Source organism: Anoplopoma fimbria, chromosome 4, assembly GCF_027596085.1.
Source record: "Anoplopoma fimbria isolate UVic2021 breed Golden Eagle Sablefish chromosome 4, Afim_UVic_2022, whole genome shotgun sequence".
NCBI lineage: Eukaryota > Metazoa > Chordata > Actinopteri > Perciformes > Anoplopomatidae > Anoplopoma > Anoplopoma fimbria.
This window is the reverse complement of record NC_072452.1, coordinates 21,236,601-21,252,746: the sequence shown is the minus strand read 5'-3', so window position 1 is coordinate 21,252,746 and position 16,146 is coordinate 21,236,601. Positions and strand designations below refer to the sequence as shown.

Genomic DNA, 16,146 nt, shown 5'->3' with positions numbered 1-16,146 from the left:
TAATGTTGCTTCTGTTTAAACAATCCTTTGAGGCTATTTATGCCAAGCTTCTTTGGTTTAAGGCCTTCACACAAAAAGTTGTTGCTGTAAAATTGTCATGGGGGATTTATCTACTTTTGGCTTGAGAACGCAGCTTGAAAAGACCATTATCTTAGACAGGGATGAAAAACTCTCTGAAGCAGAGCAGGAGCCGGTTCTAAATGGCCTGGAGAGTCAGGTTCTGCCATGTTCAAGCGTTAACGTTTCACTGCACTTTTCCTACAGTCTATCTCTGGGGTCCAGCAGGAAGTAACCAGACAAGCCCATTCTCTCTTGTCATTCGAGCGGCTGCCAGAGGTCCATCTCAGTCGAGGTCGCAGAGGTGAAAAGTCTTGGCTGTGGTTCGCGGCGGCAATGTCTCCCATCGGAAGAGCCGTTATGTTTGCTATCTACAAGGGCAGCGTTCACACTCACACACTCAACGTGGCCAGTGAGGACTGTATCAAGGTTGCAACAATCCTCAACAACGCTTTCTATTTGGAAGATCTCCACTTCACTATAGAGGGGCGGGACACACACTACTTTGTCAAGCCAGGCCTTCCGGATGGCGACCTTGCTGCATTGCACCTCACTAGTGGACACAAAACTCTGGAGAACGGCGTCAATGTGACCGTTTCCCAATCCACCACAGTCATGGATAGTCGGACGCGGCGTTTCGCAGATGTGGAGATCCGTGCCGGTGCTCTAGCTCTTCATATCCGCTATGGGTCCACAGTGGACGAGGAGAAAGCGCGGGTTGTTGAGCTAGCTCGCCAGCGCGCCCTCGCAGGTGCGTGGGCGAGGGAACAGCAGCGAGTGCGAGATGGCGAAGAAGGGGTCCGCCCCTGGACAGAGGGAGAGAAAAGGCAGCTCCTGAGTAGTGGCAAAGTTTTGGGGTACGACGGGTACTATGTGCTCTCCATTGAGCAGTACCCGGAATTAGCAGACAGCGCTAATAACATTCACTTTCTCCGGCAAAGTGAAATTGGGAAAAGGTAACATTACGAGGTGCATTTTCTGCCAAAGAGACTTAGTTTTGGTAGAGAAATACGTGCGGGCAAATTGAAAAAGCAACTGTAATAAAGGGTTGCTGCTATGTACCCTGACTGTCGTGTGTTTTTGTAAAAAAAAAAAAAAAAAAAAACATAATACATTTGAAAAAAAATAAAAAAATACAAGGGGTCAAAAGCAATGCTGTGCATTGTGACCTAGGGACTACAGAGTAAATATATAACTACACCAAGCCTTACCATGGCAATTACAGGTCAGTTCCTCTGTTGCACAAGCCTTTTGGACTCTGGACTCTGAAGCAGAGGAATAGTGGTGTCTTTGGGAAACAGTGAGCTAATGTAGGTGTTTTATGTTTTTTTTTTGTTTTCGTTTTCATCGAAGAAAGTCTTGCTCAAACGAAAGTATTATTAGAGCAAAGGAAATGTTTACATTATGCATATCTGCACTTCACTAGAAGTATGGGGCTCAAGAGGTCACACTCCGAGAGCAAGCGGTGTCCTTGAGCAAATGTTTGTTTATTAAATCAGAGACTTCTGATGCAAGCGATATCCTCACCAAACAACCACTATGTATACCAGATTTAGCACTGTAAACATCGAAAACATGTCTTATTCTCTTTGAGATGCTTTCAAACGGAAAAAAATGAACAGTTTCTATGTTTAAATACCCAATATTCATTGTGGAGGGAAAAAAAAGGACAGTAAAGGTACGCCAAACTCTGTTGGGGTGGAAAAGGCACAGATGTGTCTTCGATAGCACAGGGACACCATGTTTTGTAAATTATGCAAGAGTTTTATGGCGTTTTTTTAAGAAACTGAATAAATGTCTGTAATCGTCATATTAACAGTAATTTATGTTGTGTTTATACATGACGAATAAAGTCCAGCTGATTTTGATTTTTTTTATTTTTTTATTTTCTGACATTTTTTTTTATGTTACGTTCCTGCTAATATGGCTATGTGGGGCTTCTTCACAATGCTCTGTTTAAGTAACTAACAGAAACCTGTGCATGTAGTGACAAGTATTTACAAGTGGTGATGTATCTATAACATGCCATCAACTATTATTTCCACTAAATTTAATGTTTATTGGGCATAATGCCTTTTGACCTGGCGTCCTGTCCAATGAATATTTCATCAACACAAATATTTCATGAACCCATCTCACATCAACAAGGTTACAGTGGATCCAAATATAGATCACATCCATGTTCTCGGTAGGTATACTTCTTTTGAATGTTAAATGCACTCATGGATTAAAATGATATTGGGGTTCTCTTTTGGTGTGTTGTTTTTTTAATAATTGGATTGTAAGTTCTGCCTTTTTCTTTTTAATCATCTAACTAATCAACTGTTCCATTTTACAATGAATAAGAGATGTGTGGAAATGTATTAGCTGGCAAGTTACTCAGACACTAATTTGGATATCAACGACGCTTAAAGTCTTTCCAAATAGTTTAGTATGCATGGTATTCCAAAAACTATCAAAATCACAAATTACATTAATAATTAAACACATCTTCTTTGCTACAAAGCCAAAGAAGACAAATACAGGATTAGTTTGAAGTCAGCTGAATGAAGCTGTTCTGAACTCTCAAGTGTGTAAATGGTAGCTGAAGAGATTTTGAGTGTAATTAACGTGAAATATGGACAGTAGCCTAAAACAACCTACTGAGTCATCAAAACCAAAAGGTATAAATCTGAGTTAAGATTATAATAACTCAACTTTTAAAATTACATTCGGTTTGTGATCACATTTCCCACGCTCAGTGTTATTCATCAAAGCACGGAGTTCTGATGATAGAACTCATAATTCTGAAAACAACTTCACATGAAAGTGATTTTATTTTTCATGGTAAACTTCAAACAGCATTTCAAACCAAATGGGTGCAGAATATTCTTTGCTCACAGCTTGTTTTATGCTGTTGTTTTTGACCCACTCCCAGCTGCTCCAACATCCAGCAGATTCTTTATATGGTTTAAGAAATGAAATAATTTTTTATGACATATAGAGATCAACAAAGCTACGTCTCTTTGATTGTTTCTCAGCTCAAAATCTGAAATACATGCCTTCAAAGTTTTCATCAGACTCCCTTAGGATATACCACCCTCCTGAAAAATCTTCTTAAAGTTCTCCAGTGAGCTATTGTCTATTGTTCCTTCACACTGAAATTACAGTGAACCATTTGTTTTTATATATATCTGTACAAAGAGTTTCAAACCCCACCAAAAACCTTGCTGAAAAAATCTTCAAATACAAACTCAGCTCTGTCAGATATGAAGCATCAAATCAAATCTTTAATTCTCTTAAAAGTCCTCTGATGCTCCCTAGTGGTATATGATGCATAGTTCACAAAGTCATCCAGTCCTCCAGCTGACTGTTTAAAGTACATATCATGTAACCTTACATTTATAATAGCAGCAGCCATCACTGTACTTTCAGAGAGGTCAGAAAAAGCTTCAACTTAATTCATTGACATTCTAGTGATTAGCTCGCCAGATGAAAACGAGTCCAGGTTAATTTAAAGAAGCTTCAAATAGAATAGATAAACACTATTATTTAAATGATCCGCAGTACTGCTGCAGTATCACACTGTGACCACAGTAAGCACTGCCAAAGCAGCAACAGTGCGGCATAGGACTACACAGTGCAAGTAGATCGACTTCAAAGCCTTGTATAAAAGAGATGCCACGACTGCAAGAACATCAAAGACCCAAACTCATCACGCAATAACCACATCAGAGCAATGGAAAAAATGCATCATTCATAATTCAACTGAGCCCCATTTTATCCACGTAACGTAAAGATAGCCATATGGAATCACACTTTAAAACATGATTTTGTAGTCTATCCCGTCTTTGACTCACAATTAAACATTACAGCCCTAAAGAGGAAGTTTAACATCATGTATGTTTCCTGAGTGTGATGTCATACAGCTTGGATTTAAGGAGTTGATTCTGGATTAATGTTCTGAATTTTTGTAAAAGCTACTCTGAACACACAGGTTTGATGATCATGTGATCATGTAAGCTGAGAGTAAATAACGCTACAGTGATTTAAAGTGGTGATGTGATATAAGAAATGTGCACCAACCAAGCTGAAGGATGATTATGAACACAGTCAACAGATTGAGCTCTCCAATGCACCCCCCTTCCCCTGGTGGTATACATTTTAACATGTTTTTGTCAGTGTTAATGTCTTTTACTCACCTTTAGTTGACAACTTGTGGACTGTCTCTCTTTCTCTCAACCGGACCTGTAGCGATAAATCAAATTTGAGGTATGTAATAAACTGAACTATAACAAACCAATATTCCATATCAATTTATTTTAAGTAGATCTTTGCAGGATTTCAAATACAATGTGAATTTAGTTGTGGAAAAGTTAAACCTCGGCTAATCTATGTCAACGAAGGTAAAAAAAAACATTTCTCTGGGATGATACCAGATTAAATGGAATGGCGTATTCAAAAGGCAATGCACGTATAATTAGAAAAACAGACAAGAAAGCTGCTTGTGAAAGAAATTAGTTTGGATTTAACAAATTATAATTAAACAATGGAAAGGCTTGGTACAATAGTACTAGAATTAATTCTGCACCTGCAATCATGACCTTGTAATTATTTTTGTTAGATGCTGCATGCTATTTAAACCAATTTACTGTTTACTACATCCACTGCAAAGGAAAACAAGAATTACTACCTCGCAGTTGTTGATGTTTGTTTAAAAAATTTTCATGTTGTCCAATTACACATTTGTATGAGATTAGCATATTAATCATATCCGTAAAATGTTATGTGAGGTTAAAGTGACATTTACTCAAATTCATAATAAAGCGTGTCAAAAAAGTAATAAAGAAATCTTAAAAAAGGGTAAAAGTTAAGAGCATCAGGGAAGTAATAAATAAGTCAGAGCATAGTATGTCTCAAATGGAAAAAAAAGTCATAGTAAAGTATGTCGAAAAATAAGTCATTTAATAATGTCATAGTAGAGCATGTCGAAAAAATCATGAAAAAGTCATAGTATAGTATGTCAAAAAAAAAGTAAAAAAAAATAAAAGTAATTAGTAAGTTATTGTATACTATATCCAAACAGTAAAAAGCATGTAGAAAAATGTCATTAAAAAGTCATAGTATAGTATGTCGAAAAAAAGTTATAAAAAAGTCATAGTATAGCATGTTCAAATAAAAGTCATACTATAGTATGTCAAAAAAAGTGATAATATAGCATGTCGAAAAAAATAATTAAAAAAGTCAGTATAGTATTGCAAAAAAGACACTGTATAATATGTCAAAAAAGGTCATAAAAATGCCGTAGTATAGTATGTCGAAAAAAGCTATAAAAATGTCATAGTATAGTATGTTCAAATAAAAGTAGTTAAAAAAGTCAAAGTATAGTATGGCAAAAAAAAGTTATAAAAAAGTCATAGTATAGCATGTTCAAATAAAAGTCATACTATAGTATGTCAAAAAAAGTGATAATATAGCATGTCGAAAAAAATAATTAAAAAAGTCAGTATAGTATTGCAAAAAAGACACTGTATAATATGTCAAAAAAGGTCATAAAAATGCCGTAGTATAGTATGTCGAAAAAAGCTATAAAAATGTCATAGTATAGTATGTTCAAATAAAAGTAGTTAAAAAAGTCAAAGTATAGTATGGCAAAAAAAAGTTATAAAAAAGTCATAGTATAGCATGTTCAAATAAAAGTCATACTATAGTATGTCAAAAAAAGTGATAATATAGCATGTCGAAAAAAATAATTAAAAAAGTCAGTATAGTATTGCAAAAAAGACACTGTATAATATGTCAAAAAAGGTCATAAAAATGCCGTAGTATAGTATGTCGAAAAAAGCTATAAAAATGTCATAGTATAGTATGTTCAAATAAAAGTAGTTAAAAAAGTCAAAGTATAGTATGGCAAAAAAAAGTTATAAAAAAGTCATAGTATAGCATGTTCAAATAAAAGTCATACTATAGTATGTCAAAAAAAGTGATAATATAGCATGTCGAAAAAAATAATTAAAAAAGTCAGTATAGTATTGCAAAAAAGACACTGTATAATATGTCAAAAAAGGTCATAAAAATGCCGTAGTATAGTATGTCGAAAAAAGCTATAAAAATGTCATAGTATAGTATGTTCAAATAAAAGTAGTTAAAAAAGTCAAAGTATAGTATGGCAAAAAAAAGTTATAAAAAAGTCATAGTATAGCATGTTCAAATAAAAGTCATACTATAGTATGTCAAAAAAAGTGATAATATAGCATGTCGAAAAAAATAATTAAAAAAGTCAGTATAGTATTGCAAAAAAGACACTGTATAATATGTCAAAAAAGGTCATAAAAATGCCGTAGTATAGTATGTCGAAAAAAGCTATAAAAATGTCATAGTATAGTATGTTCAAATAAAAGTAGTTAAAAAAGTCAAAGTATAGTATGGCAAAAAAAAGTTATAAAAAAGTCATAGTATAGCATGTTCAAATAAAAGTCATACTATAGTATGTCAAAAAAAGTGATAATATAGCATGTCGAAAAAAATAATTAAAAAAGTCAGTATAGTATTGCAAAAAAGACACTGTATAATATGTCAAAAAAGGTCATAAAAATGCCGTAGTATAGTATGTCGAAAAAAGCTATAAAAATGTCATAGTATAGTATGTTCAAATAAAAGTAGTTAAAAAAGTCAAAGTATAGTATGGCAAAAAAAATTATAAAAAAAAGTTATAAAAAAGTCATAGTATAGTATGTTCAAATAAAAGTCATACTATAGTATGTCGAAAAAAAAAAAGTGATAATATAGCATGTCGAAAAAAATAATTAAAAAAGTCAGTATAGTATTGCAAAAAAGACACTGTATAATATGTCAAAAAAGGTCATAAAAATGCCGTAGTATAGTATGTCGAAAAAAGCTATAAAAATGTCATAGTATAGTATGTTCAAATAAAAGTAGTTAAAAAAGTCAAAGTATAGTATGGCAAAAAAATCATAGTATTATATGTCAAAAAAGTCTGAAAAATGCCATAGTATAGTATGTCGAAAAAAATGTGATCAAAAACTCATATTATAGCATGTCCAAAATAGTCATAGAATAATATGGCAAAAAGAGTCACTGTTTAGTATGTTGAAAAAAGTCAAAAAAATGCCATAGTATAGTTTCGAAAAATCTCATAGTATAATATTTCGGAAAAGTCATAAAAAGTCACAGTATAGTATGGCAAAAAAAGTAATTACTGAGTCGTGGTTTAGTATGTTAAAACAGTTAAAAAAGTTAAATTATAGCATGTCGAAGAAATGTCATTGTATAGTATGTCTTAAAAAGTCATAAAAAAGTCAAAGTATAGTATATGGAACAAAGTCATGAAAAGTCTTCCTATATCATGTTGAAAAAGTAATATTAAATCATGTAAAAAAAAAAGTCATAATCTTTTCAATAAAACAATAAAATCCATTAAAAGTATCATATAGTTGGTCAAAATAAAACTATATAAAGTGATAGTATAATTGTTGAAAAAAAATGGTATAGCATGTCATTAAAAGTAATTTTTACAACAAAAACATCACAAAAGATGTATACAATCCAATATATACAAATATACAAAGACATCACAGTAAAGCCATAAAATAGCATTTCGAAAAAAAATGATTAAAAAATGTCAGGGTATACTTTGTAGAAAAAAAATCATTATGTCATACTAGAATATTTATCGAAAAAAGACAATCATACAAAAGTCATTGTGTGTCCAAAAAGTCATGAAAGAGTCATAGTATAAATTTTTTAAAAAGTCTTAAAAATGCCATATTATAGTAGGTCGAAAAATGTCGTTGTATAGAATGTCAAAGAAGTCATAAATAAGTCATTGTATAGTATGTTAAGTAAAACCATAAAAAGTCTTGGCATAGTATGTCAATGAAGTCATAAAAAGTCATAGTATAGTACATTAAATAAAACCATAAAAAGTCATAGTATAGAATGTAAAAAAAAAAGTAACTAAAATGTCATGGAAAAAGTCGGTATAGAATGTCAAAGAAACTAATACAAAGTCATATTATAGTATATATCAAAAAAAATAGTATAGTAATACAGTTATGTTGTGAGTGAAAATTATAAAAGAGGCAAGGGAATTTAAGTATGTAAACATTTAAAACAACGTACAACAAGAAACGTTCCACTTGAATGATTAACCCATTGATTATGTTTAGGAGTAAATGAATTTTGAAGCACTTAAAATGTTGGTTTCAGAGTAACAAAAACTCTAAAATCAAAATGGAGATGAAGGTAGCCAGTGGCAGGGCTGACGTTTAACACAACTGCTGAGGTCAAGGATAAAAGGTATATAGAGGACCACAGTTAAACCTTCATTGAGGGTTTTACATGGCAGTAAGGCAAAAACAGGCCACAGCCATGCTTTCTTTTAATCAGTGACTCGCTCAGACCTTGGAGATAGGAGGCACGTGTCGTTACACACTATCAGTGAGATGGACAGGTCTGTTAAAGCTCTCAAGATTTACACGAACGCTCTCATCAGGTCTCAGGCATCTCATCTGCTGTACCCCCTTTCTCTCAACTGCATCCCAGTCATCCCAGTTAAATAGGAACAAGAACAAAGCGTTTTTTGGGGCTGCGTCTTCTCTTCTTCTTCAGTCTGCACCATGTCCCAATTCAGAAATAGCTGCTTGTTATCATCCCTCTGATCTTCTGAGGACAGTTGCACAGGCTGTTGGGACTTCACTTGAGGAGTCCAGAGAGAATGTGGGTGAAAAACAGGCGCGCTAATGATCTTTGAGGGATTTAGAGAGAGTGGGTTGAGGATTTTGAGTCTTACCCTGATGAAACTGGGTTAACAGTGGCTCAAAAGGAATGCTCTCGTTGCGGATTGACAGTGTGTTGTTGTGGGGGTTTTCGGGTGGTTGGGAGGGACAAGCCTGTAATCATTTTAACCCATCTAGCCAAATAAGAAGGAAAACAAACAAATATTACTGATGAACTTCACATGACAGCCAGAAATGCAGGCCTAATAGGAGTGGCGGTTTTCATCTCCAAACAAGCTATAAATGGTCAGAATCATATCACTATTTGTCAGATTCAAAAGGAACACACAGAAACATAGCTCTGTGTGCTTTATGTAACGTCTATAGACTCTGTCAAAGACCTAAGTAACTACACATCTCCAATGATGCAACTGAGGGGAATAAAATATTAACCAGATAGCAAATATTTACAGATGAGTCCAATGACTTCAACTACAACAAACATGATGACTTGGTGTTTATGATTTAGCGACGGGTAAAAAAATGTCAAAAGAGGAGTTGTTGAAAATTAAAAAATATCAAAATAGTCAACTTTTACATAAGTTAGTTTAACTTTTGTCTTTGAGCCTCTTCCAGTGTTTTTAGTTTGACCGAAATTGAATGTAATGGGCTGTTGTGATTCCAAAAAAAAAGCTCTTTTAAAGAATTTTTCACATATTGTTGTAGTGTTCTTGCTGGTAGCAGATTTAATAAATAATAAGTAATTAATATCAGGACATGTAACTAAAAAAAGAACGACAGTACTTGGACTTACCATCATTAGTTTAACTAACATTTGACATAGAACTTAATTTGGACGCCACCCCATATTGGAAAAATAGGGAAAACTTCTAAATGTGATATTAATCAATCTGTTCTTAATCTCAGGGTTGCTACGGAGTTCTTCTCAAGGTGTACAGTGACCTATTATTTCATATACACACAAATCAAATGATGAAGTTCTTTATTACATTACATTACAGTCATTTAGCAGACGCTTTTATCCAAAGCGACTTACAATCAGTAGTATATTACATATCATTCACCCATTCACACACTGATGACAGGCTACCATGCAAGGTGCCACCATCAGACTCTAACTAACATTCATGCAACATCCAGTCCACACCGATGGCAAGCCTTCAGGAGCAACTTGGGGTTAAGTGTCTTGCCCAAGGACACATTGCCGAGGCCGGGTATCGAACCACCGACCCTCTGATTGGAGAACTACCTTGCTCTCCACTACACCACAGCCGCCTTTATAAATGAAATATTTATTAGACAAACTACATAACTAACGTACTAAACATAAAATAAATGATAAAATAAACAAAATAAAGGGAAAGAGTACAATAAATAATGAACCACAACTAAATAAAGAGGATATTTACCAAGATATTTATATCTAAGATTATTTTACAATGCAACTTAAATTTATTTGGTTTAGTAACATACAACTCGTTTACATCTGGAAATGGTATTGTTTCACCTGATGGCTCTGATGGGCAGATTGGAGGTAAAGCTGCATGGAATGGCGGCTGTTCCTCTGAAGGTCTCAGCGTCTGGTTGGATGATTGTAGTTTCTTGAATCTCACTCTTCCATTTTCCCGCTCAGTGGCTTTCTCTGATGTCTTCCTAACCTGGTCGTCTTCTTCGTTGAGGTTCGGCTTGAACCGTTCTTCCTCGTCTTCATCTCTCTCAGCACGAGGATGAGTCGTCTCTTCACCCCCCTTTGTAGCAGCAGGGGTGCAGTTTTACAAACCACTCCCATCTTAAAACTATTTTCATTACTTCATTTAACCTAACTTTACCGAATTAATACCAGCTGCTTAAAAAGTTGTTTTAATTATTCCGCAGAATGATACCAAATAGTTTGATATAAATCACTGAATAAAACCTGATAAATTCAAGACAGAAAGAATTAAACAATTACACAACATAGACAGACATTGGTATCATGACACAGACAGAGCTATGTAGATATACATGTATGTGTATGTCTCTTGTGTGCACTTTACTCTACGCTGTTGTAAGTCTGCAAATTTCCCCGCTGCGGGACTAATAAAGGATTATCTTATCTTATCTTATCTTACCTATATGCATAATAAATTAATGGATAACATTAATGTCAACATTAATAAAACATGGAGTGACCCCAGAGTGACCCAAAGTGACCCTTAGGTTTATAATGTCTTGGTGGATGTCTGCTACACTGTAATCTTCCTCTATTTAAAATACAGTTTATTGTTTAGAAACTGGCATAATAATAATAATAATAATAATAATAATAATAATAATAATAATAATAATAATAATAATAATAATAAGGGTATGAAATGCATATCAGGTTTGCCAGCCAAAGCATCAAACCTTTGATGCCAATAAATATAAGTAAGGATTCCACTACTTTCAGTCAGAGGCTTACATAATCAAGTGTCCTATTTGTAAGAGGTAGTACACACAGACATAAACAGCAGAGCAAAGCATGGAGAGTAAACACTGAAGATGACCCTGTGAACGAGACGTCAATGTTAAAAGAGAAGTTTCCCGAATACTCTATTTATTGAAGTATAAAGGTCTCAATCAATAATTAAACATTTATTGCTAGGCACTAAACCTAAAAGCACACATTTTGAAAACAAATCCAAATTCCAATTTCTTATCTATCTTTAAAGAAAATATATATATATATTTGTTTCTTTTTGAAAGGGTCCTGTTATGTTCTTTAAGCACATCTAACAAAGTCCAGAAGTTAGGGGCAAATAGAGGTGGGCCGGATGGTGGCCGTATCCTCGTGAGTGATTGGATGAGGTGAGTCTTTAAAACCCCTCATCGCGTTGACAACAATTTTAGTAAATACTAGTCAAGAAAGAAGAACACATCTTTGCTGCAACTGATTTTCACAAGTCATGAGTGGATGTCCGTACTTTGAGAAGAGGCATTTGTACGTTGAAATTGTTTTTCAAATTCAACTAAATTGCAGCTCAACAATTCAGTTCAAATCTTGATGATGGGAAAAACATCAAATAACCAAACGGCTTCTCTCTTCTCATTGCAGGTTATTCAAAAACAAGCCTCCCAAAACAGAGGAAGAGGGGGATGCCTCCCAGGCCGGGGTGAACAAGGCCAGTAAAGGGGGAATCATCTACGGAGACTACCTGCAGGTATGAAACACATTACCTATCATAATAATCACTCTTTGTGTCTGGCTTTTTTTTATTTATTTAAAGATAGATAAGAACTGGAATTTAGATTTGTTTTCATTTCAATTTGTGCTTTTAAGTTAAGTTAAGTTGCTTCATTTCTTTTCAACTCCCAGCTCGACAAAATAACCTCAGCTCAGGTGCTGCAGAGTGAATTAAAGGGTAACAAGATCCACGATGAGCACCTCTTCATTGTCACCCATCAAGGTAAAACCAGCCTTAATGTGTTTCTAGAGATGTTTTCTTTCTACTTGTCTCACAGAAATAAAATTATTAAGTTGTATTAATCTTGTATTTAGTCTTTTTTTGTCTTGGCAATTTTAACTGGTTTGCAATGCAGTTTCACTTGTGTTAAAATAACAAAAATATAAATTTGTATTTTGGTTGTTTTTTCAATACGAATTGTATTATTACTTTAAAATGTATACGACTGAATACAAGAGAGTAACTTGCTCAAATGTACATGTTTTAGTGTAATTGACCCTGACTTTTAATGGACCTGTTTACCTTGTAAAGTTACGCTTAAATGTTTATGATGCTTAAACCTTTTATGTCTTTTATTTCAGCCTATGAACTGTGGTTCAAACAGATTTTGTTTGAACTTGATTCAGTGCGAAACATCTTCATCAGTGGACACGTAAGTCACATTTCTCTGTTGAAAGAATGTTACAAACCTTATGTGAATGTGTTTTTGTTTTTCTTGTTCATGACAACAGAAGGTAAAATGGCACGGATCAAATCCAGAAAAATATATTTTCTAGTTTTTAGATTATTTCTGAAGTAGAGAAGAACATTTTGTTCCACTAAATTCAGAACTTTTAGATGTGAACCGTCAGTGTTGAAGATTGAACCCTGCTCAAAATAAGAAATCCCAAAGTAGAGCACAAAATCCTCAGAGGACAACATTTTGATAGTCAGATCTCAAGTAATATCAAATCAGAATAAATTTATTCAATCAATCTGGTTTTGGAGTTCAGTGAGCCAAAAATAATACATTTTGTGCATCACTCGGGCTGATGTTCTACATTAAAATTAAAGCAACAGTTTGAAATATTAACATTTATTTTCCTGAAGAGTGACACATTAGGTTGATGAAATATAGATGTAAAATATCTAATCTCTAATTATTTCAGTAACTTTTTATTAGTTTTTTAGTTTGACGCTCTGTGCTTACAAGTATTCCATGATTTCTAATTACTTCTTTCAATATTTTAATATCCCTTCAGGTCCGAGATGAACGCAATATGCTTAAAGTCAACAACCGCATCCACAGGATTGTGAGGATCTTCAGACTGCTGGTGGACCAGTTCACGGTTTTGGAGACGATGACGGCCTTGGACTTCTTTGACTTTAGGTAAGCTCATAAAGATCTTCCAGCCCCCTTTCTACTTCAGCTCTCAAACTTGTTTAAGATGCACTCCTACATGATAGTGCACTCTGTGTTTTTAGCATGTACGCTTACTTGTGTGTGTGTGTGTGTTTGCATGTAGAGATTACTTGGCACCAGCCTCCGGATTCCAAAGCCTCCAATTCCGGATTTTGGAGAACAAAATTGGGGTCCCTGACAACCTGAGGGTTCCATACAACCGACGCCATTACAGAGACAATTTCAAGGGTCAGGAAAGCGAGCAGCTGCTCGCCACTGAACGGGAGCCGACACTCCTAAAACTAGTCGAGGTACATCTTACAACAACAGAACACATGGTCATCAGCTTTTAAACTTTACCTAGTTAATTGAAGAAGGCATCATTTTACTTTTCTGTATATGTTTTCTGTAAGATTTTATTTGCTGTATCTTGCTCTGGATAAGCCCATGTGCTACTCACCAGGGTATAAAGTTGATAAAACCATTGGTTGTTGTTTCTACAGGAGTGGCTGGAGAGAACTCCTGGCTTGGAGGTGGATGGATTCAATTTCTGGGAAAGGCTGGAAAGCAATATATTTAAGGGGCTGAAACTGGAGAAGGAGAAAATCGAGGTAAGAGATGACTTAAGCTTCCAGAATAAACTTTCTTTGCTCTCCCCCGGAGAGCACAGATGACTGAAAGAGTGTTGTTGATATTTTGTGTTTTATCTTTTTCTTTAAAGAAAATGGAAGATTCTGAGGACAAGGAGGAAATGATGGCTGAGCTGATCAAACAGAAAGAGGTGTTCACTTCTCTGTTTGATGAAAAGCGCCATGACCATCTCTACAGCAAAGGTGAGAGCTTTCCACAAATTGAAAGAATGTGTGTGGTCTAGATTTGACTGAAAACTGTATCAATTCTAAGTATCATTCTGTGAATTATGCTAAAAAAAAACAAAAACATAAAGACAATTAGTTTTGCTTAAAAAGTAACACCTTTAAAATTTTGCTGAAAAGGTGAGAGGCGGCTCTCTTACAAGGCTCTCCAAGGCGCCCTGATGATCTTCTTCTACAGGTTTGTGGTTTTTACAGCATTCCTTCATCTTTTATTATGTCGTGACGCAACGTTACAAGATTCATCGAGGCTACACAAGAGTCAGCAGTGTCATGTGACGGTCGCTGTTATCGCTTTTGTTTTACAACTTCTATGAACACCACCCAGAATACTTATGCCACTTAATGATCTGTACAAAATATCATAAATCCTAAACAAAATAAAATAAAGCAAATACTAAAATCTTCTTTTACCTTTCAGGGAAGAGCCGAGATTCCAGGTTCCTTTCCAGCTGCTCACATCCCTCATGGATATTGACACCCTCATGACAAAATGGCGATGTAAGTTTGTGTAGAAACCCTGGCCTGGTTCCATGTGCTCACTAGTCAATAATTACAGAAAATTGTGCAGGAAAAAAATAACTCTAGAATCAACTATTTTCACATTTCACCCGAGGGCAGAGCTGCACTATCAAGGGAGTTTACAGAGCTTAAGTTAGGTCAAGACCTCAGAGTCAGAAGATTGTTACAACATCCTCTTTGCCAGCTGATCAATCCAACAACCTATTCCCATGAAACTTCTACTTTCCCCATGTCTCACTGATGTCTAAACAATTTAAAGTTCAAATAAAAAACATGCAGAGCCAAAACAATGCTCATACAACAGAGGATATGTTTTTGTCTTTTGTTTTAGACAATCACGTATGCATGGTGCATCGTATGATTGGCAGCAAAGCCGGCACAGGAGGCTCCTCTGGCTACCACTACCTGAGATCTACTGTCAGGTATTGTATGCTCCAAACTTTAAGCCACTGATTAAACACTATCTCAAACACTTCAGAGTTCATTTAGATAAGGACAGGACACTTCTACTCTGTGCTTATCTAAATTAACTTGGTGACTATGGTCACTTCCGGCTGACATGCACAAACTATACTTCAAGTTCATTTAGAAGGAGCGACAAGTTCTTTATTGGCTTTGCATTGAATTTTGGCAGCAGTTTAATTTTGCTTTTGTCCTTCAGAAAGTACAATTTGTAACAGATGTGCAATTATACCAGGAGAGTGCATGAGTTAAGTATTTAATAAATGACTTTCTTTCCCTTTAGTGACCGCTACAAAGTGTTTGTGGATCTGTTCAATCTGGCAACGTTCCTGGTGCCTCGCCACTGGGTCCCCAAGCTAAATCCCACCATTCACAAGTTCCTCTACATGGCCGAATGTAACGACAGCTCCTACTTCAGCAGTGAAGACTCGGACTAGCGGGTGTCTCAGTCGTCTCTACTGCCTTCCCGTCTTTCATTGTAACTGACCCCCTAAAAAAGTAGATCCTTTGCACAGTTGAAAAGTTTCAGTGACAGGTGCGTAGATGGATAGGTGGCCATAAAAACAAGCAACAAGAAACGCATGCTCAACAGTTCAAAGTTGCATAGGATCCAAGAAACTTTTTAAACCAGATGGCATTTTTGGAGCATCTTGCATCTTAATTTGGTGGGGAGGGGGTTCCAGTTGAAAAAAAAAAAAGCTGTTGGAGTGAAATATGGCACAGGGTGGGGTCATTTGTCATGGTTGACGGAACACCCCAAAATCCATTATGGAGAGACATTTGACACCATGTAGAATGTCTAGATCTAGACCTCTAGTATTGGAATTGTGACATGTAAATACAGAAAACTAACAAAATGTGTTGACATTAATGTAGAGCAAGTTAATCTCATTTCTCATTTCATCTCA

General features: G+C 35.1%; 2 protein-coding genes across 2 annotated transcripts in view; both read left to right on the top strand.

The window, feature by feature from the left end:
* Positions 1-1,072, top strand: part of si:dkey-237h12.3 (teneurin-3) — a 126,230-nt gene extending 125,158 nt beyond the window's left edge. Inside the window, exon 29 of the mRNA XM_054598066.1 lies at positions 265-1,072. Coding sequence (XP_054454041.1) covers positions 265-1,017 — 753 coding nt within the window. The 3' untranslated portion in view covers positions 1,018-1,072. The remainder of the gene's footprint in view (positions 1-264) is intronic.
* A 10,581-nt stretch (positions 1,073-11,653) lies between these two features.
* tdo2a (tryptophan 2,3-dioxygenase a) lies at positions 11,654-16,124 on the top strand. Its single transcript, XM_054597757.1, has 12 exons — positions 11,654-11,757; positions 11,872-11,977; positions 12,133-12,223; positions 12,583-12,653; positions 13,243-13,370; positions 13,507-13,693; positions 13,886-13,993; positions 14,104-14,215; positions 14,378-14,435; positions 14,676-14,755; positions 15,108-15,198; positions 15,522-16,124. The coding sequence occupies exons 1-12, from the start codon at positions 11,723-11,725 to the stop codon at positions 15,673-15,675; spliced, it is 1,221 nt and encodes a 406-aa protein (XP_054453732.1). The 5' UTR covers positions 11,654-11,722; the 3' UTR covers positions 15,676-16,124.
* The last annotated feature ends 22 nt before the right edge of the window (positions 16,125-16,146 follow it).